This window comes from Arachis hypogaea, chromosome 1 (assembly GCF_003086295.3).
Source record: "Arachis hypogaea cultivar Tifrunner chromosome 1, arahy.Tifrunner.gnm2.J5K5, whole genome shotgun sequence".
Classification (NCBI taxonomy): Eukaryota; Viridiplantae; Streptophyta; class Magnoliopsida; order Fabales; family Fabaceae; genus Arachis; species Arachis hypogaea.
Genome location: NC_092036.1, coordinates 52,907,234 through 52,934,884, shown reverse-complemented (window position 1 = coordinate 52,934,884; position 27,651 = coordinate 52,907,234). Strand labels below are relative to the sequence as shown.

The window sequence follows — 27,651 nt, the reverse complement described above, 5'->3', positions numbered from 1 at the left end:
GAATTGTTCATTGCTACCACTTAGTTAACCCTTACTAAATAAAGGAAAGTCAAGTGGATGAATTGACTTGAGCCACAAGTCCTAGCCAACTCCCAAGGAAAGACTAGCTTTAGTGCACTCCAAACCAATTAGCAATCTCTTCAATTATCAATCAACAAAGGAATTAGATAACTTAAGAGTCACTAATCACTCTACCTAGGCCAAGAGGAACAAAATCTATACTATATCTAAAAGAGGCATTTCAACAAACACATAAAAGGTAATAAAAGTAAACAACATAAATTGCAAGAATTAAAGAGAGATCTAACTACAAAGGCAAGAGATCAACAATAGAAAAGCAAAGAAGAACAATTATTATGAATTACCTCTTATTGAATTAAAAGAAAATGGAAGGAACAATAGTAGATCTACAACAAAGTATAAGAACAACATAAAGGAAATTACAATAAAAGAATGGAAGAAGAATGAATGTAACAACAAGAAATTGAGAAGAAGAAGAAGATGAATGCATGAATTAAAACCTAGATCTAAGAACTAAACCTAATCCTAATCCTAATTCTAGAGAGAAGTGAGAGCTTCTCTCTCTAGAAACTACTTCTAACTACTAAACTAAACTAATGGTTAAAAGTTTAGTTGATTCCTCTTCAATCCTTGGCTTAAATAGCATTAGAAATGAGTTGGATTGGGCCCACAAGGCTTCTAAAATCGCTGGCCACATGTTGCATTAAGTGAACCAGATGGCAGCAACGGCGCGTTCGCGTACTATGCGCGTGCGCGCCACCATACGTGTAGCAACTATGGCAAATCTTATATCGTTTCGAAGCCCCGGATGTTAGCTTTCTAACCCAACTGGAACCGCATCATTTGGACCTCTGTAGCTCAAGTTATGGTCGTTTAAGTGCGAAGAGGTCGGCTTGACAGCTTTCCGGTTCTTTCATTTCTTCATGAGTTCTCCAACTTTTCATGCTTTCTTTCTTCATTCCCTTGATCCAATCTTTGCCTCCTAAACCTTAAATCACTTAACAAACATATCAAGGCATCTAATGGAATCAAGGAGAATTAGATTTAGCTATTTTAAGTCCTAAAAAGCATGTTTTCACTCTTAAGCACAATTAAAGGAGAATATACAAAACCATGCTATTTCATTGAATAAATGTGGGTGAAAGGTGATAAAATCCCCTAAAATCAATACAAGATAAACCCTACAAATGGGGTTTGTCAAGGAGGCAAGGATTGGACCAAGGGAATTAAGAAAAAAAAGCATGTAGAAATGGAGAACTCATGAAGAAATGTAGGAATCGCAAAAGCTGTCAAGCCGACCTCTTCGCACTTAATCGACCATAACTTGAGCTACAGAGGTCCAAATGATGCGGTTTTAGTTAGGTTGGAAAGCTAACATCCGGTGCTTCTAAATGATATAAGATTTGTCATATTTGCATCGCGCATAAGGTACACGGGCGCGCCAATGGTGGCACATGATCCACTTAATGCAACTCGTGGCCAGCAATTTTAGAAGCCTTGTGGGTCCAATCCAACTCATTTCTGATGCTATTTAAGCCAAGGATTGAAGAGGTATGAACAAGTTAGTTACCATTAGTTTAGTTTAGCTTAGTTTTGGAGGGAAAGTTAGTTTAAGAGAGAGAAGCTCTCACTTCTCTCTAGAATTAGGATTAGAATTAGGTTTAGTTCTTAGATCTAGATTTTAATTCATCTTCTTCTACTTCTATCTTCTCAATTCCTTGTAGTTACATTCATTCTTCTTCCATTCCTTTGTTGTAATCTCTTTTATGTTGTTCTTGTGTTTTGTTGTAGATATACTTTTGTTTCTTCTACTTTCTTTCAATTCAATCAAGGTAAATCATAATAATTGTGTTCCTTTTGATTTGTTGTTGTTAATTCTTTGCAATAGTTGTTGTTAGATTTTGTTCTTGTTGTTGATTTACTATGCTTTCCTTTTATGCCTTCCAAGTGTTTGATGAAATGCTTGGTTGGATTTTAGAGTATAATTTTATACTATTGGCTTGGAAAGGTAACTTAGGACCTCTTGAGTTACTAATGTCCAAGTGATTGATGATTGGGAGCCATTGACTCTAGTTCTCACTAATTGAATTAGTGGAGAGTTAGGACCTATGGACTTGGATTGATATATCTCATTCAACTTTCCTTTACCATTAGTTAGAGGATGATTTAGTGAGATTAATCCTTGCCAATTCTCACGTTGTGGTTAGTGATTAGGATAGAGATCTTTGACCACCAACCCTTGCCAAGACCTTTGTAGCCATTAGTTTACTTTTTGCCATTTATCTTTCATGTTTCTTATTAAAACCCCAAAAATAACTCACAACCAATAACAAGACACTTTATTGTCATTCCTAGGGGGAACGACCCGAGATTCAATACTTCGGTTTATAATTTTAGGGGTTTGTACTAGTGACAAACAACTTTTTGTATGAAAGGATTATTGATTGGTTTAGAAACTATACTTGCAACGAGAATTCATTTGTGAAATTATATACCATCAAAAATCTAATAATCAAAATGTCCTCTAGAACTTAGTCAAAGCGCTTATCTACTCTCACCATTCTCCTATTAAAGGATTCTGGATCATCTTGTAGTTGAGGCAGCTTGAAGACCTCTCTTATTCTGTCCAGGTCGAAGTAAATAATCTTCCCTCTGACCATGGTTCGAAAGGTATAGAAAGCAGTTCCAGTCAATCTCTGCCTCTCTGTTTGCCACAGATTTAAGTAGAATTCCTGAACCATGTTTCTACCCACCTTTGTCTCAGAATTAGCTAGAATTTCCCAGCCTTTGTTTCGAATCTGCTCTTGGATCTCCAGATATTTGTCTTCTTTCAGAACGAATTTAACTTCTGGAATTACTGACCTTAGACCCATTATTTGTAGTAATGGTCCGAATGTTCCTTGGTTAAGAACCTCTCTTGATTCCAAAGTGATTTTGGATTATTCTCTTTCTTGCCTCTTGAAGTGGTTTGTTTTCCTTTAGGAGCCATGATCTTAGTGAGTCTTAGCTCAGTGATCACGCAAAACACACCAAACTTAGAGGTTTGCTTGTCCTCAAGCAAAAAAAAAGGAAAGGAGAGGAGAAAGAGGAGAGCCAAATTCGAATTGTGGAGGAGAGGGGGTGGCCGAATGTGAATTTAAAAGAAAGGGGTGGGTTCAAAATTTTTTTGAAAAAGATATGATAGAAGATATGATTTGTAAAAGATAAGTATGAAATGCAAAGGATGTAATTTTAAAATTGAAAAGATATGAGAGAATTTTGAAAAAGATAAAACTAAATTGGAAAAGATAGTATGATGAGTTGAAAAAGATTTGAAAAGATATTAAAAAGATAGATGGATTTTGCAGAAGATTTAAAAAGAAATAAAAAAGATATATGAGTTTTGAAAAAAGATTTGAAAAGAAGAAAAGATTTTTAGGATTAAGAGTTATTTTTGAAATTTGAAATTGAAAGATGAGGATTTGTAATATGTTTATGCAAGAAATTATGGATGAAAACATAAAAAAATAAAAAATTGAGTTGGAAAACAAAACTACCTCCCCTCCACATTCCTGGCATTAAACGCCCAAATGTTGCCTGTTTTGGGCGTTTAACACCCAACTGTAGCTTGTTTTGGGTGTTTAACGCCCAGTTGTTGCTTGTTTTGGGTGTTTAACGTATCCTGACTGGCGTTAAACGCCAGAAAGCCTTTGTTACTGGGCATTTTTCTAAACGTCCAGAATGCTGTAAGTTTGGAGTTAAATCTACCCTACTAATAATTTGATGAAACATTAAAATGTTAATTTTTTAAACTATTAATTATGTAGAATACTAAATTTGAGATTTAAATACATACAAATTTATTTATAATTAAATTAAAATAAATATATTATATTGCAAAAAATAATTAATTTAATATTATTCATTTTAGCATATATTACTGATTATTTAATTGACATATAAAGAGCGTCAAAAAATTTGTACCTACCAATAGTAGAATGAAAAATCCCATGTATATTTTGTTAATTTCTTTTTTATTTTTTAACCTATTTTATATTGAATAATATTATTTTTTAATGGTTAATAAATTGATATATAACATTGAAAATATGACAACATAAAAATATTTATTAATTAATTTTTTAAATAACTTGACAACCCAATAAATATCTAAACTTTGTGTTATATATTTTTTATTGTTTCAATCTTCATAATTATTTCCTTCTCTTTTTTCTTCTATCTCATGGGCAATATAAATTTTAGTTGATTGTTTTTTTTCATATATCTTCTATTTTTTAAACTATTTTATTTTAAGTTTTAAGTTTATTTTATTGTATTTTTTTTTTTTACTTCAAAAATTTTAGGATCATTGCCTCATGTTTAAACAATTCTAATCATATGATAAAAAAATGGTTCAAGAAAACAAATTTGTATGTGAGCAATTTATTGAGTGTAATTAAAATAAATATATTAAAATATAATAAACAAAATTGTTATTCAACATTTATTAATAGACAACTATTAGAAAAGAAAAAATATTGCATAAATAATAAAAAATGAGTTGACAATATATAAACTAATTTAGACAACTAAAATAAAATAAAATAAATAACAAAAAAATATAGAATTCTATTTTTTTTGTTCTGTAATGCAAAAATAATATATAATATAATGAACTATAATATTCTCATACATAAGAATATGAAACTTAATATTATCCTTTTTCGGGAGTCTCTTTATCTTTTTTATTTTAATTTTCTTAAAAAAGTAACTTATATCATTTAAAATTAAAAATAATTTAATAAATTGAATATATAAAATTAAAAAATAAAATATTTTGTATCACTAAAATTATGCATAAAAATAAAAAATACTTTGAATATAAATTTTTATCTTTATTTTAAATTAAATACTATTAAAAAATAAATAAATAAATTTATACATTGTTTATAAATAATTACTTTGTAAATAATATTTATAAATATGAATAAACTACTAAAATGGTACCTGAAAGTTTATATTGCTGACAAAACAAATCCTAAAAAATACTAACACAAATAAGTTCTTAAAAACTATATTTTTTTAAACACCTTCTAAATATTTTTTATTCTTAATTTTTAAATTATTTTTATTTATTTTAAAAATGAAAATATAAAAATTGCCGCCATGCAGGATCGAACTACAGACCTTCAGTTTACAAGACTGACGCTCTACCACTGAGCTATAGGGGCCTGTTTTTGAGCTGTTTTTAAAACTAATATTTTTGAGATAAAGTTAAAAAATTTTGACAGGAAATTCGGTATTTTATTTTTTATATTATCCCTCCAAACTCTGCAACAATACGAGTGAATCTGATTACTGTAATCACATTGCGATGGGGGAAGCAGCCTTTGAGTGTGTAAAACCCGAAAATCCTTCGTTTCCCGTTTAGTACCTGTTTCTCATCGCTGTCAATTGTACATCTAAGACCTAACTTTCTAGTTTCTACTTGCATTTTTTTGTTGCAGCCTTTGATACATGCCATTCTGAAGCGCGTTTGGACCGCGCGAACCCTTGGTCTCTCTCTTCTTCTTTCATTTCATTCTTTGGTTTATCGGAATTATTACCTTCAATGTTCATGGTTTCCGTTTTGCAGAGCGTGAAAGAATCGAAGCCAACGAAGCGTTGGATTCTGAGGTTAGCAACTCTATTATCTCCAGTTTCTTACTTTATTTTCATTTTCTGAGTTCTCCTTTTGTTGACTTGTGTTTGTGGTTAGACTAAACAAAATTAACAGTTTAATTGTTACTGGCACAAATTTCGTGTTTGATCTTGTGTATTCTCTTTGAAACTAAATTGAAAATGTTAAGCTAATCTTTTTCTCTATGTTTTCCATGAACCTACAAAGCTTAATAACCAGAATTTCAATTTAGATAATGTGAAACTGTGGGCTTTGACATTTCTATGGTTTGCAATGAAGTTTGTCTTAGTTTTCCTTATAGATCAGAGATCCGTTTAGTAAACACAAAATATAAGGTTTCAGAAAGTCCATAGTTAATTTATTGTTAAGTAAAAATTACCTTGATCTCTTCTTAGATTAGGTAATATTACACACAATACCTTATCTTTTGTACAAGTATACTATACTATATTTTATAAAATGTGACACTGAATTCCCATATAAGTTTAGGCATGACAAAAAAATTAGTTTTGTGTTCTTGTGTTATATCGCCTAAATTCAGGAGAGATCTATGTAATGCTCCTTTCTTAATATACTTAGGAATAGACCATATTTGCTTCAAGTGTTTCCATTTCCTTTTGTTTTTTCCCTCTATATTACTTAGGTTCTGTCACATTTGTGATAGTAAGATTATGTAGAACTATTCACCTATAACTTCATTTTCAAAGTAACTTCTGCAATCTATAACATGTTAGCTATTTACTATTGGAATGTGTCAATAATCTGCGCGTCTTTTATTGCTACAGGCAGGAGCTGGAACTTCCAAGAAGAGTCGGCCAACTTCTGGTACTGATACCCATTTGCAATTTATATCATTCTTAGTTGGTAGAAGTTCTATTATCATGTCATGCTATAGTTACGTTACTATGGCAAACTGGACATTTTGAAAAATACACACGCGTCCGTGTTTTCTGATACAGTCAATGGCAATGCACTAAAGCTTTCTTGTGAACTCGTTCGGGTTTTCGTCACAGGTCCGTACTTAAAGAGAAACAATCATGCTTGTTATGACTGTATATAGTGTGTATCATGTTGACAAAAGCCATTTTTTTATGCAGAGGCTGTTCAGCGGGCTGCTGCAGTTGCGGAGGCAGAGGGAAGTACTCAAATAGAACCTTCTCATTTGGAGTTTATTCTGCCTCAGTTACTTCTAGATTTCTAAAGCATTTTAAGATACTTGTTTGTAACTTCTGGTTCCCCCTATCATGATCTATTAGAAAACCAATTATGCTTTGTTGATGGAAGATGTATTTGATACCATCTAATTCCCCACATGTAAGAGTGAAAAAACGTTGGGTTGAGAATTTTCAACTTTTTTCCTGGGGGGGCTAAACTTCTGCTGCTTGATTAACGAATGTATAGTTAGCAATGCAGATGGGACGATTTTCTTGTGCTCATCTTTGACAATAATGACTTAGTAGCTCATGAGTTGACTTGATAAATATTAAAATGTAATACTATACGTCTATATATGAATGCGATGCATAAATTATATCGAAAATAAGTTGGGTCTTTAAAATAATTGAAACAGCTTAAATCAATATATCTCGATAAAGTTAGCTTGTGAGTCAAGCCTTAGGTGTCAAGGATTAGACTCTCTAACAAGTAACCTAAATTTGTCCAAATAAGTGATCAACTAAGCTCAAATGTATTTAAAATGGATACAGGGAATAAGTGTTAAAGATTTAAAAATCATCTGTCTATAAATTAAACTCTGACTGTTCTGTTAATCAAATGACGCAGAAATTACACGAAGTCTGCAAGTTACATTTTCCTCTTAGGTGGTGCTATGCATGGTGTGGCACATACGCCCCGTATTATCCTTATTAAATGTTAAGTTGTTAACTTAAGACAGTTGAATTAACATGCGAATAAAAAAAAAAAAAAAAAAAAAAAGAGGAGTGCAATGTTCCTAATGATGTATTTAACAGAATTATTTTTTTTTTAAAGAGTATTTTGGTCTCCCAAATCATACTTTTTTTTTGGGTACATTTAGATGTATCTTCTTTTGCTGTTTAATAATTGGTGATTGCTATGGTAGTTAAAAGTAGTGTCTAATTTATTAAAAAAATTAAAAATTAATATTTAATTTAAAAAATATATAAATAAATAATTTTTAAATATTTAAATTTTATTAAAAAAATAAGTCAAAAAATTAAATACCAAATTATAAACATTATAAAATTTATTTATTTATTTATTTATTGTCTAATTCTAGCCTAACTTAAGATATGGATAAATATCTTTATTTTTTCTTCTTATATTTTTTAGTACCGTGAACAAATTGAACCTAAGGAATGGGCTCACATGTTAGGAGCATAGGAACAGTGTGTGAAGGAAAATGCGCGAAAAGATAAAACTTATTTTGCCTCCTAAAATTTATATTTGGGCTCAATTTGATTCTAAATTTTAATTTATCCAATTAAGATTCCGAAATATTAAATTGTAATTTATGTTTATTTTTCGAGTTATTTCTGTTAACTCCATTAATGAAAATTCTATTTATGAAAATATGATGTGGCACGTTGATTTGCAAAATGTGTATCCACGTGAGATTCAATTTGCCATGGTGAAAGTATAATGGTTAAATGATATAGCAAAAATTAATGTTACTCAATTTAATCCACCCAAAGATGTTAAAATCTTAAATTGTAGTCCTATTTTTCCAAAATATTTGAAATTTTGTTAGAAATATGATGAGTTCAGGAAACTTTACGAGGTCACGTTTCCATGGCACTTCTGTAAGAAATTGTAACTATCGGAGGTTAGAGAAGATTTCTGATTGGTGTGGCTGCAGAATGCATCAAGTGTTTCGGTAGTCTAGGACAGATGCTAATGCTAAGAGACTCTTTTGTGAATGTCCAAATTATAATGTAAGTTCAATATCTTTTTCTTTAATGTGTTGTTATTGGTACTTTTGTTTATGAATATTTTGAAAAATTTTTCTTTTTCTTGATTGTTGAGGGATTGACAAAGTTCTAGGAGATGTGGTGTGATTTTTTTTAAGTGGCTAGATGGCGAGGAAGAATAGAGTATAGTGAGGAGAGCACAACCTGCAAATAATGATGATAATTGAAAAATAAATTTAGTATAGAGAATTAACACAATAAAAGCTAAAATTAGATGTTTAAAACTATGAATTAGTATTTTAACTTTAGCTATTTATTTTTGTGTGTTTGTGAGTATTATGTTTGGGATAAATGTGACTAAATGTGGTTAGAAGTGTGTAATTAATGTTGTATATGTGTTCTATGAACCAAAGCATTGTAAAAGCAAATATTAAAAAGAAGCATGCTTTAGTTACTCTGGTACATATATATTAATGCAACAGTCAAGAAGTAAAGCTAAATATTAAATCTATTAGGCTATTAGTACTATTCATAAACTTCAATTCAAGTCTCTAAATTTAGATCAAAAAAAGATATGCATAACCAATATTCAAAGGTACTGTTTATTATAAATTGGCCAAAATAAACATAATAGAGTATCAACAAAAGACAATCCAAAAAAGACATGAAAAGACAAGTAACAAATAACATAATTATATTCCAATGACGTAAGATAAACATAATTAAAAAAGCAACTATTCTAATTAGAATAATCTATCACTTCTAGATATAAATCACTTCTTTCTAAGAGGTTTGAATTCTAGACTCATTGTAGAGACAAACTTCATAAAAGTAGGCATTTTTAGCGATATTCTAGAATTTACTTTCTGTATTGGATCAACACTTGCTGAGTCTGGGATTGGAGATACTTTTCTTTTATATTGCAGTTTATTGGGCTTTCCTTCCGAAATTATCTATAATTGAATGAGTGAAATACAAGTCCAAATCAGGTTGAGACATAATTAAAGTAAATAGATAATTAAAATAAACTTTAATTCCACAAATGTAAAAGTAAATTAAGTAGATCACTTGTTTTTCATCTTCTAGTTGTAAAAAAAGTAGTTGAAATAGCACAATCTTTAAATAAGTAGCAATATCTATTAGAGCCTCAGAAATAGTAACATCAGTGGCTGGAATAGGGTCATCGTCTCTCTCTTGTACAAACTCATTCTCTGTGGTTTGATTTGTATTAGAAGCCCTTTTCTTTTTAGAAATTACAACTATTGCAGTAGCAAAAATAGCTGCAACATCATCAGTCTTTTTGTAGTAGTTTCTCTTGGTGTGACCTTTTATCTCACAATAACTATAAGTAAACTTCTTACTTTTTATTCAATTTGGTTGCTCCAGTCTTGCTCATCTTACTTCCTAAAGGCTCTTCATCTACATCCTTTCATTTTTTCTTTTTCAAAGGACTTGGCTTTTTTCGAATTTTTGAAACTTGAGATCTATTATATTGAGACTTCTCCCACAATATTTATCTAGAAATAAAATTTAGAGAATGAATATATGTTTTTCTATAAGAAACTATTGTCAATCAAGTGTGACAGTAATCTTTAAGATTTTCATTCAATTTAGCAATTATAACACATGCATAAACATATGGTATGTCTAAAACAGTTTATAATTGAATTAGAATTTGTCCAAATTATTTGAAGCAAATAATTATAAAAACACACAAATTTAGACAAAAACTTAGACATTATATTCTCATATCAGCCTAACGAATAACAATAAAAAAGTAGATAAAATTGAGCTAAACATTAAATTTTACCTTTTGCATGTTCGACATGAAGTACTAGCCATTTTGCTTGTAGTCACTCATATCATCTAATAGAAGCTCTAAAAATCATCACCAGTTCTCTTTGTTCTCTACGTCTATAATAGCGCAAGCAATGATATATATGTGGTTGTTGGTATCTTGTCCAACTGTGGAAAGAATTTATCCTGCAAATTGAATCTTTAAAAAGGCTCCATCTAATTTTATCAGTGGGCGACATTTAGTCCTGTAGCCTTTTTTGCATCCATCAAAGCATATATACATTTTTTTCAAAAACTATATCTCCTTCACGTTGGGGCATCACTCCTATTTTTACAATTGAGTCAGAATTATTTTCAAAAGAGTATCTGTACAGTTTCTGACGAGTGTGTATTGTGCTGTCAAATTTTCATAGACAAAATTAAATTCAAAAGAGGACTTTAAAATCAAAATAGAAAATAAAAGAATAGTTGGGTACAAAAGTGACATGGCAACGTGGCAAGAACAGAGAACAGAGAACAGAGATGGCACGACAGACCATCAGCGAGTACAAAAAATAAAAACAAAATAACTAAAAGATATTGTCGTGTTGTATATTCACTAACGAGAGAAAGCAGAGCTTCAACAAAGATAATAGAGACAGAATAGCTAAATAATAGTAACAAAAAAAGTATGATACGATAATTTATCAAAAAAAGAGAAAGATAGAAATAAAAAAAGAGATAAAAAAAGAAAAAAAAGTAAAAATTGTTATTCTTTATAAAATAATTAAGGACATTCTAATAATTTTATTTATTTAAATTTTTATTTTTATTTTAAATAAAAAAATATTAAAATATAATTCAGTCAATTATGTTTGATACCTTGTATAATACAAAAATTCAAAAGAAAAAGACAAATTGATCCCTAATTTTTTGGTCTGCAATATTTATATTTCTAAAAATTCAAAAAATATATTTAAATCTCTAACATCTTTTAAATTTAGATATATCAATTTTTGAATCTAATTTATCCAAATTTAAAACTCTTCAAGTGTATATCCATATCAATTAAATCACTTAAATGTATTTTCAAATATTCGATCACTTTACTCATAAAAAAAAATAAAGAATCTATTTCTCATTTTATCAAAATTTGATTTACTGTTGATCACTCAATCTCTATTTGCCTTTCTCCAAACACCACCTTAGTTCAAAAGAAGGCCGAAACGCTAAACGCTAAAGACAGTTATTCTGATTTGATCCCTGTATGAAGCTGCGATTGCGATATTCCCGTGTGTCGGTCAGCTAGCTAGCTACTCAGCTCGATCACTCTCTTTATCTCTGTTGTGTGTTGTAAGTAGAAACCCTAATTTCGCGACGGGAAACACTCTCTCCCATAGGATGGAGGTAATGTAACCTCTTAATCTATCTCCCTGTCTTTCTGAATGTTTCTGTTAATCGTAATCGTTCTTTAATTTTATTTTATGTTTTTGGAGTTGTCACGGAATCCTTAACATTGCTTTCAATATTTACTCTTTAACTAAACGTCTAAATAGAAAACTCGTTACTAATTTGATTTCAATCATCATTCCGCTCCTGCATCCTGGAACTGAGCTTATGCATGTTTTGTACTTTGATTTAGCTTAGCTTTGTTCTTCCCTTTCTCTTTTTGGGTTGGGGGGGGGGGTTGTTCTTTTTTCTTTTCTGTTTTTAGTTTCCTTTCCAGACACCTAAAAAGGAAAAAAAAAAAAAACATCATTTCACTGCTTTGCTTTTCCCTATTTTCCGAGGTATGTTATGGTGCTTTACTGTTAATTTGATTTCCCTTGAAATAGGGCAGAAAATCTTTCACTCAGTTATTGATAGTGAGTGAACTTGATGTATTTTGAATATCTTTTATAAATGGAATATTTTTGGGTGATCTTCAACGGGTTTGAGCTTGACCATTTTCCTCAAGTAGTAAGTAATCAACATTATTCATTTCCGAGAACTTCCCATAGAGGCTTAACCACTACACCAACTCTTCAGTCTGGATTTAACGTTTATGTGGCGGTTGCTTTTGGGTTTTGATGAATACTTTATTACTTTGTATGTTTTCCCCTTTTTTAGACCATGAACTAAGCCCTTGATTCTCTTTTCCCTTTTCTCAAGGGAATGGTGAGTTAAGACAAAAGGAAGAACACAACAGCAATGTTACTTGCTTATGTTTCTTATTCACTTTGTATGTTCGATAAAATAAATAGATAAATACACAAGGATGAATCCAAAGTCCAAACTAAACTTGATATTGCACAAAGTACAGCAATATTGGTCTGGGAATGCCGTAAATCAAAACAAAGGGATGGTGGAGAATTTGCAGCGTTATGGAATAATCCAATCAAGAAAGGTAGCTGAAGTAATGGAAACTATTGATAGAGGTTTGTTCGTACCCAATGGAACCCCACCTTATGTTGACAGCCCAATCCCAATAGGCTATAATGCCACTATATCTGCGCCGCACATGCATGCCACCTGCCTTCAATTGCTTGAGGAGAATTTACAACCCGGGATGCATGCGCTGGATGTTGGCTCTGGTATAGTCCATGAACTATAATTATTATTTAAACATAATGTTTTAACTATTCAACAGCAATAGAAAATGCTTATTAGACCGGGTCCTAAATTTCTTTTATATTTTTATTCCATTGCTATTGCCATTCCTGGAGTTTTTTGATAAGTCATGGACTGCATGGGATGAAAAGTTGGAAGTTACAGTCCCAGTTTGATGAGATTGATTACTAATGGATTTATGATAATTGTCATTGATAGCTACCATAATTGTAAGGTTGAGCAGAAAACAATTTATTTAGTTGCATTTCCATGATGGAGTTATAGAATGATTATATGATCTTATGACTTATGATGTAAAATCATTGACTTTCTTTACTGACAAGGAAAAGGTATCTCCAATGGATTTTTCATTAGCCCCAATTCTAGGTGGGTATCGATATTGTATCCGTCAAAATGTTCTATGCAGAATTAAATGTTTATTTTGATATTGAATTCACTGCTTCTTTGCTGTGTAATCTATCTACATTTATGCTCATATTTCCATACTTTGGGCCTCTTTATAGGAACTGGGTACTTGACGGCATGCTTTGCAATGATGGTTGGACCACAAGGCCGTGCTATTGGTGTGGAGCATATTCCTGAATTGGTTTCCTCCTCAACGGAGAATATTCAGAAGAGTGCTGCTGCGTCACTACTGAAAGATGGTTCCCTTTCTGTGTATTCTGGTGGTATGCTTTCTAAACTTGTTCAATTTTCGGACAGCAAAAGTACAGTTTCATTTTATGCATTTGAAGATATAGCCTGCATTTACTTTTTATGATTTGGTGGGTGAAGACGCAATTTTAGGTCATCGGTGAATAGTTTTATTTTAACTAGTCCTGGAGTCAGTAGATGTGTATGTTTCAAGCGATTGAGCTAACTAAAGTAGAACGAACAGATGAGCGCAAGCAATTATTTTCTTGTTATTTGATGTATCTGTGTGTTGACCATTTTCGTTGTCCATGGTGATAAATTTACATTAGTTTTGCTTCAATTGCATCCGTAATTTTGAATGTTTGAGGAATCGTTTCGTTGACAGATGGGAGGCAAGGTTGGCCAGAGTTTGCTCCTTACGATGCCATTCACGTTGGGGCAGCGGCCAAGGAGATTCCACAACCACTTATTGACCAGTTGAAGCCAGGAGGTAGAATGGTGATTCCTGTTGGAGTCCTATTTCAGGATTTGCAGGTTGTGGATAAGAACTCTGATGGTTCCGTCAGTATCCGGACGGAGACTTCTGTTCGTTATGTGCCTCTAACCAGTAAAGAAGCTCAACTGCAAGGTTAATGGAGTGAAATAGATGGAAACAAATTAATTGTGGAGATAAGTGGTTGGCTGTACCGTATATTGTCCAGAATTTATATAGCTAGAGTTTGTTGTCTTGGGAAAAGAATGAGTTCATGCTGATGATGAGGTGTCATAAATTCATGAATATCTATTTTCTGATCTATCCATCTATCTCTCTATATATATATGAAATAAACAAAACTGTATTTTCTATATGTAAATAGTCTCAAGTGTCCAAAACATATTTTATATATTCAATCTGTTGATATAGATTTTCCAAATTTTATTTTATATCATTAGTCAATTGTTAATGGTTTCCTTTCGGTTCATTAGTAGTTAAATATACTATTCGAAATAAGTTATAGTTAATTATTTATACCGGTTTTGTAGCTGTTTTTATTTGTGAAATGTTAGTTCATGTAATAATGTAAGCAAACTGAATCTATAGCTCGCTTCCATGGTTCGTGGTGCTACATCTTAATTGAATCTACAAAGTTCAAAGCTTTTGCTTGCTTAATAAAGCTTTCAACTTTCCAAATTATTTCTAACTACTTCTTGCTGACAAGGTGTGTCAAGCTACAACCAACTTGTAATTCAACTATTCACAAAAATTCGCAGCATTTATGCTAAATGCTAAAACTACCAAGTGCAACGAGAACCAAACTCATGGATTTATCTGTAACAGATACTAATGGATAAGTTGATAAAGGATCAGCTTAAACACTAAATCTCGCTACTTAAATCGTTGATATCCTCTTGAAATTAAGCACTTGTAAGATTTTGTGCAAGAGTAATGTCAGAACGATATGCTGATAACGTAAGAACTCATTCGCAACTCACTGATTACATTCACCATTGATTATGATGAAAAATAAAAGACAACAAAGAGTTTCTTCAAAATCTCCAGAGATGGAATTATAATCATCATGATCATCATCATTATCTGGATTCTGGACGTTTAATTAATAATGACATTAAAAAACAAGATTGACACTTTGTGAATCACTAAATCTAACCTTAAACCAGCCGCCAAAGAAGAAAAATAAAAACAAGATTGACATGTCCTCAGCCATAAACAAGCAGCACATACACACACACAGGATAATTACTCGGATAATGACTCAGAAGCTGCGTCTGGGCCTCTCCTCAGCAACACTCACTCTGAGTGACCGCCCATCCAAGCTCTGCAATATCAGAACCAACCATAAGCAACAAGTAGTCCTCACAATGCTTAGTTTTATTTGTTAAACCTTCATTTCAGAAAGGTTAGCGTTATATCTCCAACGGTCTTCAGTATTATCATTTAAAAAATACAAAGATATCGCCTTCATTATTATTTAAATGACAGGGGAAGATTAAATTACTCTGTTAGTTTTTATAATTTCATTTACCAAATTTGTAATTGAGTCCCTACACTTTAAAAGCTTTTAATTTGGTCCTACACCAGTTTTAAATTTATAATCACATCTTTGTCGTTTCAAAAATGTTTAACTTAACAGAATAAGTTGAGGTATATTCGCTAGTGGTGTGAGATGAATGAAAACATTATAACATTTACTGTTAAAAAGCATCTAATTACAAATTTAAAACTAATATAGAGATCTAATCAAAATCTTTTAAAATGTAGTGACCTAATTACAAATTTGGAGAAATTACAAAAGCTAACAGACTAATTTAACCCTTTTATAAATAAAAGGAAGTTCCAAAATCTTCACCTATAATCAGAGAAAGTGAGGGTAATTTGTCGAAAAAACAAAGGAGGAAACTTTAGAAGTTGTGCTACCAATATAGAGGGACATTAGTGTGTAACGGTTTTAAATTGATGTTGTGATCACAGATGAAATTACTGCGGCGATGCATAATTGCAACTGCAAAGCACACTACATTAGCAAATAGCAATTGTAGTTGCAGACCAAAACATAAAAGTTCCGTTTAATTATGAAGGGACGATGACATTGTTAAAGTAAGAATGTAATTTTTTGTGATACCTGGCCATCAAGAGCAGCAATGGCATCATTCATATCAGTCTCACTGGACATTGTGACAAAGCCAAAACCACGTGATCTACCAGTCTCTCTGTCATACACTATCCGAGCTTGCTCAACCTTACCATGTTCACTGAAAATTTGCTCTAGTCGAATATTATCAACATCCCAAGGCAAGTTACCAACATATACTCTTAACGAGGAATCAAAGGTGCGCGGTGACCGCTCCGGCTGCGATCCTCTTGGAGCAGCCTTATTAACAGTCAACGTTCTTCCATCTAACTCCTGACATAGAAGAAGGATCTCAAGTCTCAACAAGCCGCAACAAGCAGCATTAGGGAAGAAGACATTAATAAGACATGTCATGCTTCCAGTAAAGGACTAAAGGGCATTTGGGCATTTCACATGTAAGACACACATTTGAAGTCAGAAAACAGAGAAATTTCAAAAGACCTTTCTACAGGCACAAATGCTGCCTTACACACACATAATCATTACTTTAATTGTAAAGTTTCAGTTTTATTTTGTTCAGTAAATGTAAGGAGTACGGCAAAATCTGTCAACTAGTTTTATTCTGAAATTTCTCCCAATTCATGGTGATCATAAATTCCAATAGAGTACAGACTAGAGCATCATTAGAGAACAACCAAATGAAAGATAAAGCTTGTACACCAACAAGCAAGATTAGCAAGACTAGGGTTAACTACTTTGAAGATAATCAAAATAAGTGAGAATACTTCCCCATCTCATTGGTACAGTAAATTCTACAAATGTCCAATATTCTTCAGAAATTGGCAAAATGCTTTGCGTAAAAGGTGTGTTTGAGGTTCAAAAGGAGCTAATAACGTACTACTAAGAAAAGGTTGGCAGATATGAAATCGAAGTTGGTTACCTAATATATACTACATTGGAGAAAAAAACAAAACAAAACAGATCAAATGAGATTTCATGCTACACTTGATCTCCCAAGTTTGTCAAGGACTGAAATCCCCATGCTCTTGCAGTTATTGACACACATCTAGAAGCAACCTGTGAGGAATTTGCTGAGATATATGCGGGGGCATATGCCCCCAAGGTTATTAAACCGAGAGTTCACGTAAACTCAAATAGCTTATGTAAACTTCAAATTGTAAAGCTCAACTTGTAAATTTGATTTGGGGGCCTAAACTAATAAACTCATCAAAGTTTGATAACCATGCATGCACCCAATAAATTTTGAGACTTTCCTCATCATAATGTACAACATAGATGCATGCTTTGCAACAATTATCTTATAAGCTTTACCAAACATCAAGATAAAATTATGTCAAACGCTTCACTATTGTCCTTGACCCTAGTATCTAAAATTTTCAAAACCACATCCATGAATTAGTACTCAATAATTGACAATGCTTCTTACTTAGAATAGGTAAACTCCCATTTCTAACCATAAAACTTTACAAAATTTTATTCACAACAGATTCATACGTAGATTTGTGAACTTTCATGGATAGAAATAGTAGTTTACTCTACTTACAACTCTCCTAGCTGCTACAATACTTTCTATAATTCTATGGTACTAGCAATCCTCCTCAAAACAGTCACACATGTAAACAATAACTTACATAGCCACTGAACTTCTCCACAGCTCTGTCAGCTTCCTCAACTGTACTCATTGTTACAAATCCAAACCCGCGACTCCGATCGGTTGCCCTATTGTAAATTACCTAACATTACAATGCAAAATCCAGAATTCAGAACCAAACAGCAGTCACAATTTAAAATTGAAACTATGAAATTGAAACAAAAAACACAAGCATAAACACAAAAATAACACCATCAAACAAAAATCAGAAAAGGGAATTCATCAAAAGGAGTCTCACCTCGGCTATCTCCACCGTTCCGGCCTGCTCGAAGAGCATGGCAAGTCTCTGGCTATCAACATCAAAAGGCAAGTTACCAACAAAGAGTTTTGCATCCTCAGAAGTTTCATCAAACCCACCTTCCCCTTCTCCCTCACTACCATCAATCACAGCCTCAATTTCATCATCTTGGTTTACCCATTTGGGTTCGCCTTCGTTCTCCCACGTTGCTTCTTCTTCTTCACCATCAACTTCTTGTTGCTGAGCCCAATCTGACGCTTGTGCGACAAAGGTGAGCATAGGAGAATGATGAATGGTCCTGTTGGTGAGGCATAGAGAGCGTGAAAGTGAAAGGAACGAAGAAGAATTGAAGGATGCAACTTGAAATCTGAGTAGTCTAGAAGAATGACGAAGTGAGTGAAAAGGGCAGTGTTTGGGTTTGGTGTAAAAGAGTGACGGGGGAGAGAGTAGCCATGATTGTGATGCCATTGTAAAGGACTTGAAGAGAGGCATGGTTGCCATGGAGGGGTGCTAGAAGAAGAAGAAGAACCTCAATTCCTCAACGATTGAGGATAAGGTGAATAATCAATTGAAATGAAAGGTTTAAAGACACAGACAAATAGAGATGCCTCACTGTGTCAGCGGCAACCAAAATCATAAATATTTTTTTCAAAAAAAGAAAATTCTCCGACAGATTAATAATAACGGATAATATTGTTATTTCTTTTTTTTATTAATTTAATTATAACATGCAATTTTTTAAACAGATTTATTTAATTGTTGTGTATATTAATGTATTTAAATAATTTGATTCTTGTTATAATTATTTTTAAAAGTAAATAGTTATTTCTAACTATGAAAAATATAAAACTAATTATAAATAATTTAAGAGGACGTTTTTGGTGGAAAAAATATAATGTGGTCTTTAAAACACCATGCAGAAAAATTTCTAATGTATGGATTAGATTGCTCTAGGACACAAGATGTTATTATTGTTAGATTTGACCCAACCTTAAACGTAATTGCAAATTGGTACATGAGATGGTCGATTGGACCGACGGTTTCAGGCCTTTTTTTGTTGGAAGGAAGTATTGATGGGTGGTTAATTTTTTTTTAGAGTTAGCCACATGGCCTGCGCTCACAGTCCACCCAAAAATTACTCTAATGCAAATTCATATCCCCAAAAACCAGTTTGAATTACTATCCACAACCTACCCAAGCACTACTCCTTATTTTAATGACGTTACCCAAATCTTTCTGCACAACTTCATCTTCTACATTAACATATGAATTATTTTTAGAAAAGCTTGAAGGAGACCAAAAAAACTTAATAACAAAGAAGTGTTAATTAGTGTAATTAAAGAAGAAGGTTGAAAATGGACGTGAATATGAGTAGAAAAGTTGTAACGTAATTTAGGCTGTAGTAGCAGCCATAAAAATTGTTAGTAAACAAAGCATCTGCATAGGTGAAACAATAGTAACAGTGTAGCAAAAAAGCAAAATGTATTGTTTTAGCAGGAATGAGTAGGTTAAATAATAGAATTCTTAAAAAGTTAAATATTAACATAAACTACATAATGCATGTGTAATTAATAACAAAAGGATAGAAGTTCATCAGCTTGCATATTCCTAGTGGCATCGGACTTGAAGGATTGTGACCGATTTAACTAAGATGACCTTGAAGGTCCCAACACCTCCAGGCTTGAAATTGCACAAACTTGCAAAGTTTTCCCAACTTCCAGAAATTATTCCGAAGCTACTGTTTTGTGTGCCACTAAATTTAGTGTAGGTTGCTTCAACCTCAATATAGCCGTGTACAAAGAAGAGTGGGTGTCTCTGACCAGTAAAATGACTCAGATGAGGAACATTCGACTAATTATAGCATAGCAAAAGATCATTAAGAGATAGATAATATTGATGAAGCCACATACAAGAAAATTAATTAGTGCAAGTAAACAAGGTCGGGAGAATAGTATTAAAAGAACATGTTGCACTTAGTTTAGCTTACCAACAAGTGGGAAGACAAGATGAGGCCAGTGAGGTCCATCACGAAAAAGGGGCATTTGGTGGAGAATTTTTCATCTATTGCTTTAACTTTGTCGAAAAAAGGATTGTTGATACAGCTGACACGCTAGTAGGTGCCTTACTTTTCATACAGTAGTTGTTGGTACGTGGGGATAGTATGGCCACCAAAGGTGAAGATATGCACTTGGAAATCAGAGTTACCTATGTGTTTGAAATACAGCATGGAGTCCAGATTGATTTTGTACCTTCGATAGAACTGTGGCCAATCTCGCGTCAATGCGATGCTGTCATTTTGTCGTTCTTTCCAGAAGTACTGAATATGGACATCCTTTCCATCAGGGACCACCAGGTTTTGATCACTCGTTGTCGGTCGCTTACCCTTGCCCCTAGAGGAAGACATGTATGCCTAATACAAAACAGAAAATAAGGTTCAGGGTGAAACTGTTGGTCAACTGAAATAGTAGGACAAATATAATAGTTGAGCTCCGGTATCTTATTTCCAACAGCATAATTTTCGGGTTCAGGGTAACAAGAACCAAGAAACCCTAAACATTAGTTTAGTTAGGGTTTCATCAGATAGGAGAAAAAATGGAAGCAAAGGGTAGAAACATGCAAAAAAAAGTATGAAATGTAGAATAGTGGATCTTAACTGAGTCAATTTGCAGTCAATGCAACTTTCAGATTTAGAACAAGAAGAACAAAGGAAAGCAAACAGTCAGTGCAATTAGATTTTTATGAAATGGTAAAATACCGTAAACCAATTAGTTAGAACAAACATGTAGAGAAGGTAGTAAATGCAAGATAGTGGATGTCTAGTAAATATTCTACAAACAGTGCAGTTTTTCAGTTTATGACAAGATGAACGCAGGAACAGGAACAATCAGACCAATTAGGATTTTTTTCTATCCATGGAAAAAAATTTGAAGGAACAAGAACAAAGATGCAACAAAAATTGTGTTTTTATGATATAAAAAACAAGTGATATGTACTGAGGAAGGTGGTCGTTGGATATATTTGTTTCTATTTTTTATGAGACGGACATGGACACGAAATCCAAACAACGACTAATTAGTATTTGGCCAAGGGAAGCAACGGGGATTTCCTCGTTAGTCATCATGGCTGGAGTAACGAAATTGAATCAGGAATTCTTCTGACAGACGTCTTGGTGGTTGGAGCCAAAACGACAAAGTGAACTTGGTAATATGGTGATGGAGAATGGCGTCCACAACTAATGCCAGTTGGTGTGTGTGAATGATATCTCACTAAACCTTTTTTTTGTTTACTCATGGGCCAAGGCGGTACAATGAAAACCTGAGGTGACCATAAATCTTGGGCTTGGGACAGGCAATATTCTTTGGTGGGTGTGTTTTTTTGTTCTGCTTAGATGAGCCATCTTTTATACTAAGGGACCTAAGTAGGAAGCATGCAGAATAAATTGTTAACGGTTCATGAAAAAGATATAAAAGGAAAACAACAATAATAGTAGTAACATATAATAATAATAATAATAATAATAATAATAATAATAATAATAATAATAATAATAATAATAATAATAATAATAAAAGTATTGATAATTATAATATATTTATCAACTATAAGGACATAAACAAGAATATTAACAAAAGTATTTATGATCATCACATGTTCGATATGTATTTTCTAGGTCTATGTCTCTTTCTGTTTCTATTCATGTCTTTGTCTTCTTGCTCATGTCTCTACCTGTATATGGTAGAACAACAACAACAACAACAACAACAACAAGATAAACATTGTCTTTCTCTGTAACCTAAACTCTAAACCTTAAATCATGGACCATAAATCATAAACCCTAAATCCTCAACCCTAAACCATAAATCCTAAATTCTAATCCCTAAACCCTAAACTGTAATCGCATAAACTCTCGGACCTAAAGTTAAACCCTAAACACTAAACTCTAAAGCGTTAAACCATAAACCCTAACCCCCAAACCATGTACCCTAATCCCTAAACTTTGAACCATAAATCCCAAACCTTGAACACTAAAATCTTAAATCCTAAATCTTAAATCTTAAATCCTAAATCCTAAACCATGAACCGTAAACACTAAATCGTAAACCCAAAATCATCAACCCTAGACCATAAACTCTAAATCCTAACCGCGTAAACTAGGGCTGGCAATATATACCCTACCTGCGGGTACCTAACCTAGACCAACCCGTTCGGGTAGGGTTGTCTACCCGACCCGTTGCAGGTAGGGTAGGGTACGGTGCGAATTAGCCTACGGGTAAGGTAGGGTACGGGTTCAGGGTGTACCCTACCCTACCCTACCCGCTCTCCTAATATATTATATAATATATATGTAAAAGTTATGTATGTAGTGAAGAAAGTGAGTGTTGAACTCACAATCTTCTTTTTATAAAAACTTGAAATAACCACTAAGCTAGTTGATGATCATATTATTTGTAATTTTATGTTATATTTCTTTAAGATTTTATTGTTTTTAATTTTAATTTGAACTTAGTTTTTTATTTTTTATTTTATTAATATGTATAAAATTTGAAATGGTTGAATTTTATATTTGCTTGAAAATTTTTTATTTTTCTGCAGGTAAGATCGGGTAGGGTAGGGTTTAGAATATTAGGGTACGGGTAGGGTTAGGGTTGAGAGATTCTCAACCCGCAGGTAGGGTATGGTAGGCTTTTAAGACAAATTTGACTGCCCAATAACCAATTTGGTCCCAAGGTAAGGAATAACCAGTTACACCAAAAGATGCGGTCAATATAGCCAAAACAACGCCCGTAACCCATGTCCATATCAGTTATATCCATTATAATAAGCTATTCGGTAATTCCTTTTGGATATAATTTTGTTTTATCCGATCTCAATATTGATGTTATTTTTCGATCGCCCGGAAAGAACAAAAGAAACATCTTGTTCCTTCTTCAGCAATTTCTGATCTCTAGAACCTATCACTAAAATACCCCTGGAGGGGGTGTAGGGCTAAGCGGAGTGAAATCGTGTTAAGTATTAGCACTATGGCTTTCAATTTAAATGGTTTTAATTTCAACGAATCTGTAGTTGATAGTCAAGGTCATGTAATTAACACCTGGGCTGATATTATTAACCGAGCTAATCTTGGTATGGAAGTTATGCATGCCTATTGCTACTAGTGGAGTCAGGTTAATCTAACTCCATAGTATAGGTATAAACCGTAAACCCTCGAACCTAAAGTTGAACCCTAAACCTTAAAGTATAAACCATAATCCCTAATCCCTAAACCTTGACTCCTAAACCACAAACCCTAAACCTGTAAACCCTAGACCCTAAACCCTATACCCTAGAAAAAAAAACTCTAAATTGTAAACCCTAAATCGTAAACCGTATATCCTAAATCCTAGAACACAAAAACCCTAAACTGTGAACCCTAAATCATAAGATCATATAATGCCCTCTGAATAGTGATATCACCAATGGTGAAAGGAATAAAAAAGTTTCTCAAATCTTGAATCTTCTTAGGGAGATCCTTCTGAATAATAGCACTATATTCCTTTGTGAGCACCACAGTCTCACTCTCCTTCTAATTCCTCTTGTTGGTCAATAATTCCTTTATAAACTTAGTATTGATGACAAGTCATCTTATGATATCTTTTCAAGCATTTTCACTTGTTTCATTAGGTTTTATGCACTTTCTTGCACTATAAGTAAGTAATTTGTAGTGGATTTGCATGGTTATGTCAATTCAATCAACCATCATTTATTTGACACAAAATCATAAGGTTTAAGCTAGAAATAGTTGGTTTGTGAATGATTGAGAAACCTTGTGAATTTGGAGATACTTTGATTGGTTGTTGTGATTACTTGTAGGTGAAGAAATGGTGAAAAAAGGAATTTTTGGCACACTTTTAAAGTTTGAGAACGCTTTGAACTTTAGGCCACGCTTTGAAAAGCATGACCCAAGACATAAAAGCATGGCGATCACCCAAAGGAGCAAAGCACCAGCGCTCACTAAGTGAGTACTATGCTCATTTAGTGAGCATTTTCGTGGGCCTCAACAGAAGAAAAGCAAGGTGCATTGGGGAGCACCATGGTTCGAAATGGGAACCAAGGAATGCACACAAGGGGCGCCCTAATAGCGCTCACTTAGTGAGCACTACATGAAAACAAGCTTGAATGCATATCTCTTGGATTCCTGGTCCATGCGTTTGATTGCCTCTCATGACAACAGAGCTTTCAATTCCTTGAGATCAGAGTCTTTGTGGTATAAGCTAGAATCAATTGGCAGCATTTTTGAGATCTGGAAAGTCTAAACCTTGTCTGTGGTATTTCGAGTAGGATATGGGATGGGATGACTGTGACGAGCTTCAAACTCATGACTGTTGGGCGTAGTGACAGACGCAAAAGGATCACTGGATCCTATTCTAAAACAAGTAAGAACTGACAGATGATTAGCCCTACGTAACCCGTTGCTGGACCATTTTCACTGAGAGGACGGGAGGTAGCCATTGATAACGGCGGTACCCGAACATACAGCTTGCCATGGAAAGGAGTATGAAGGATTGGATGAAGGCAGTAGGAAAGAAGAGATTCAGAAGGAATAACACATCTCCATATGCTTATCTGAAATTCCCACCAATGAATTACATAAGTATCTCTATCTTTATTTTATGTTTATTTATCTTTTAATTATCAAAACTCTATAACCATTTGAATTCGCCTGACTGAGATTTACAAGATGACCATAGCTTGTTTCAAGCCGACAATCTCCGTGGGATCGACCCTTACTGAAGGTTTATTACTTGGACGACCCAGTGCACTTACTGGTTAGTTGTGCGAAGTTGTGAAAAAGAGTTGAGATTACAATTGTGCGTACCAAGTTGTTGGCGCCATTGAAATCACAATTTCGTGCACCAAACCCCAACCACAAAACATCTTTCTCTTACGCTTCATCCCACAAAGCATCCTAAGTTGACCATCCGTTTCAAGCAAGCCATACTCAAGTGGGATAATAAAGCTAATAGAGATGAGTTTTATCCACTCAAGTGAAGGAGTAGATGACAACCTAGGTAAAGAAGCTTCCAATGAGCTTGACAAAGCGCATCCAATTCCCATCCTCCTTTTTCTAAGGACCTTCACCTCCTCATAAGATCTCTTAATTTCAATCTTTTGTTCATCAATTTTATCTAACTTCTTCCCCTTACTCAAATCATAAATGGGAGGATGAGAGAAATATACCTCCAGATTTCTTTCAATTTTACCGAGAGAAGGTTCTTCACGTTCAAAGGATTCACCACAAGGATTTGATGCTTGATCTTCATTGCTATGGGAACTCAATTCTTGCTCTATCCCATGCAATTTTTCATATGGAATATGCCTTGGAGGTTGTGCACTTTTCTCCTCAACATCAAATTCAATCTTCTTGGAGGGGTTTTCTTCAATTCTATGTTCCCATAGAGGTTCCGCATCTCCTAAGTCTTCAACCACTTCTTCCTCTTCTTCAACAATCAAAGCTTCCTCCAATTGTTCCAACACAAAGCAACATTCTTCATTTTCCACCGGAATTCCCAATCTCTCTTTCATGCAAGGCTCTTCATTTAATTCTCCACATGTAGCCATGGGAGTGCTTTGAGGGTTCAAGCATTGGGAGGCCAATCGGTTTGTCACCACTTCCAAGGCGGCCGTGAATCCTAGTACCTCCCTTTGTATTTCTTCTTGCCCTTGACGTATCAAAGTGAGATGTTCATCCATTGGAGTTTGGGGTGGATAAGAGGGTTCATCATTTTGGAGAAAGGGTTCATGATAAGAAGGTGGTTCTTCTTGATAGGTATGTGGCGGTTGAACATTCTCTGATGTTTCTACTTGTTGCACAACACACTCCACGGTTTCTCCTCTACAATCATCCTTGAACATATTTTTCTTGGGACATGAATCCCATGAGTCTATCTTTTGACAGATGGTTGCTTGAAGCCGGTCCATTGTTTCCTTGAGGCGATCTTGTTCCAAATTGCAAGCATAGGTAAGATCTTCTTGCTCTTGGATCGATGGACGTGAGTATTCTTCCATGGAGAGTTGTGGTGGAAGGTAGAATTCATCTTGTGGTTAAAAATTAGTATACATTGGAGGTGGTTCATCTTGGTAATAGTGTGGAGGGGGTGGTTCTTGGGAGTGTTGATGTTGTGGTGGTTCCATATATGGTTCATATGGCTCAAAAGGTGGTTGGTATGGTGGGTATGGATTGGAGTCATATGAAGGTGGTTGGTGAAAAGGGACTTGTGAGTATGGTTGAGGGTATGGCTCATAGGCATATGGTGGTGGTTCTTGAAAGTCACAAGGGGATTCACCATAACTATTTGATTTGTATGCATCATAGAATGGCTCTTGTTCATAGTGTATTGGTGGAGGTTGTTGTCATGAAGATTGATCATGTACATATGGCTCTTCCCACCTTTGAGTATCCCATCCTTGATGCATGTTGTCATTGAAATTCATATCTCCTAAAATATAATTAGAACCAAACTCATAGCCAAAGTGAGAATTCATGATAGCAAGGGAAAATGAAAACAAAAACTAATAAAACTAGCAACAATCAACAAAGAAGCATATTCACAATATTCACATATGTACAATAACCAATAACAATCGCACATTTGTAATTTCCCGTCAACGGCGCCATTTTTTATGAGAGAAAAATTGATGGTCTAGAATTTCACAATAAATTCTCTTTGCAAGTATTGTTTCTAAACCAACAATAATTCTTTCATACAAAAATTTGGTTGTCACAAGTTACAAACCCTTAAAAATATAAACAGAAGTATTCAAACCTCGGGTCGTTCTCCCTAGGAATTGCAATAAAGTGTTCTTGTTATTGGCTATGAAGTATCTTTAGGGTTTTTGAGATAAGAAACAAGAATTGTAAATGGTGAAAGAAATAGACTAACAACTAAGAGAGCTCTTGGTAAGGAATGATAAGTGGAAGTCCTATCCTCATTACCATCATCAATTGAGATGAGAATTGTGTATTGCTCCCACTTGGTTAATCTCTAACTATAAAGGGAAGTCAAGTGGAGGAATTAACTTGATATCACAAGTCTTAGCTAAATCTAGATGAAAGACTAGTTATAGTGACATTCAAGTTAATTAGCAACTTCTAATTATCAATCATCAAAGGAATTAGATAATTCAAGAGTCTCCAATTACTCAACCAAAGCCAAGAGAAATAAAATCTACCTCATAACTAAAAGAAATATTTCATCAAACACATAAAAGGCAACAAAGGTAAACAACATGAATTTGCAAGAATTGAAGAGAGATCTAACTACAAAAGTAGGAGATTAACAATAGAAAGGCAAAACAATTATGAAACAACAAAGGACTTACCAATTGCATTGAAGAAGAATTGTAGATCTACAAAAGAATGCATCAAGAAAAAAGTAAAGAATTACAAGAAGTAAATCACTAATCTAGAGAGAGGGAGAGTAGAAGAATAAGAATTGATAAAGGAAAAGTGAATCAAAGCATGAATTAAACCTAGATCTAAGAAATCCTAATTTAGATATAAACCTAATCCGAATTTTAGAGAGAAGAGAGAGCTTCTCTCTTTA

General features: G+C 33.6%; 2 protein-coding genes, 1 non-coding gene and 1 pseudogene across 6 annotated transcripts; 2 read left to right on the top strand and 2 right to left on the bottom strand.

The window, feature by feature from the left end:
* Positions 1 to 5,159: 5,159 nt before the first annotated feature.
* TRNAT-UGU (transfer RNA threonine (anticodon UGU)) lies at positions 5,160 to 5,231 on the bottom strand. The gene has a single exon. It is a non-coding gene; the product is annotated as a tRNA-Thr (tRNA).
* A 60-nt stretch (positions 5,232 to 5,291) lies between these two features.
* Positions 5,292 to 7,161, top strand: LOC112804079 (protein MHF2 homolog). The gene is made up of 6 exons (XM_025847512.2): positions 5,292 to 5,398; positions 5,508 to 5,556; positions 5,636 to 5,676; positions 6,466 to 6,505; positions 6,640 to 6,693; positions 6,778 to 7,161. Exons 1-6 carry the CDS (start codon positions 5,375 to 5,377, stop codon positions 6,879 to 6,881), a joined length of 312 nt encoding a protein of 103 aa, XP_025703297.1. The 5' UTR covers positions 5,292 to 5,374; the 3' UTR covers positions 6,882 to 7,161.
* A 4,328-nt stretch (positions 7,162 to 11,489) lies between these two features.
* On the top strand, positions 11,490 to 14,501 carry LOC112804069 (protein-L-isoaspartate O-methyltransferase 1-like; annotated as a pseudogene).
* A 608-nt stretch (positions 14,502 to 15,109) lies between these two features.
* On the bottom strand, positions 15,110 to 21,434 carry LOC112804062 (28 kDa ribonucleoprotein, chloroplastic). Of its 4 annotated transcripts, XM_072198519.1 has the most exons (7): positions 20,722 to 21,316; positions 20,317 to 20,477; positions 20,055 to 20,192; positions 18,068 to 19,882; positions 17,810 to 17,911; positions 16,209 to 16,490; positions 15,110 to 15,404 (listed from the first exon to the last, which is right to left on the bottom strand). In XM_072198519.1, the coding sequence occupies exons 4-7, from the start codon at positions 18,566 to 18,568 to the stop codon at positions 15,342 to 15,344; spliced, it is 948 nt and encodes a 315-aa protein (XP_072054620.1). In that variant the 5' UTR covers positions 18,569 to 19,882; positions 20,055 to 20,192; positions 20,317 to 20,477; positions 20,722 to 21,316; the 3' UTR covers positions 15,110 to 15,341. The 4 variants fall into 4 exon arrangements, with proteins under 4 accessions (XP_072054620.1, XP_072054618.1, XP_072054619.1 ...); XM_072198517.1 differs by having other exon boundaries at positions 18,068 to 19,918; positions 20,055 to 20,477; positions 20,722 to 21,431; XM_072198518.1 differs by having other exon boundaries at positions 20,055 to 20,477; positions 20,722 to 21,307.
* Between the last annotated feature and the right edge of the window lie 6,217 nt (positions 21,435 to 27,651).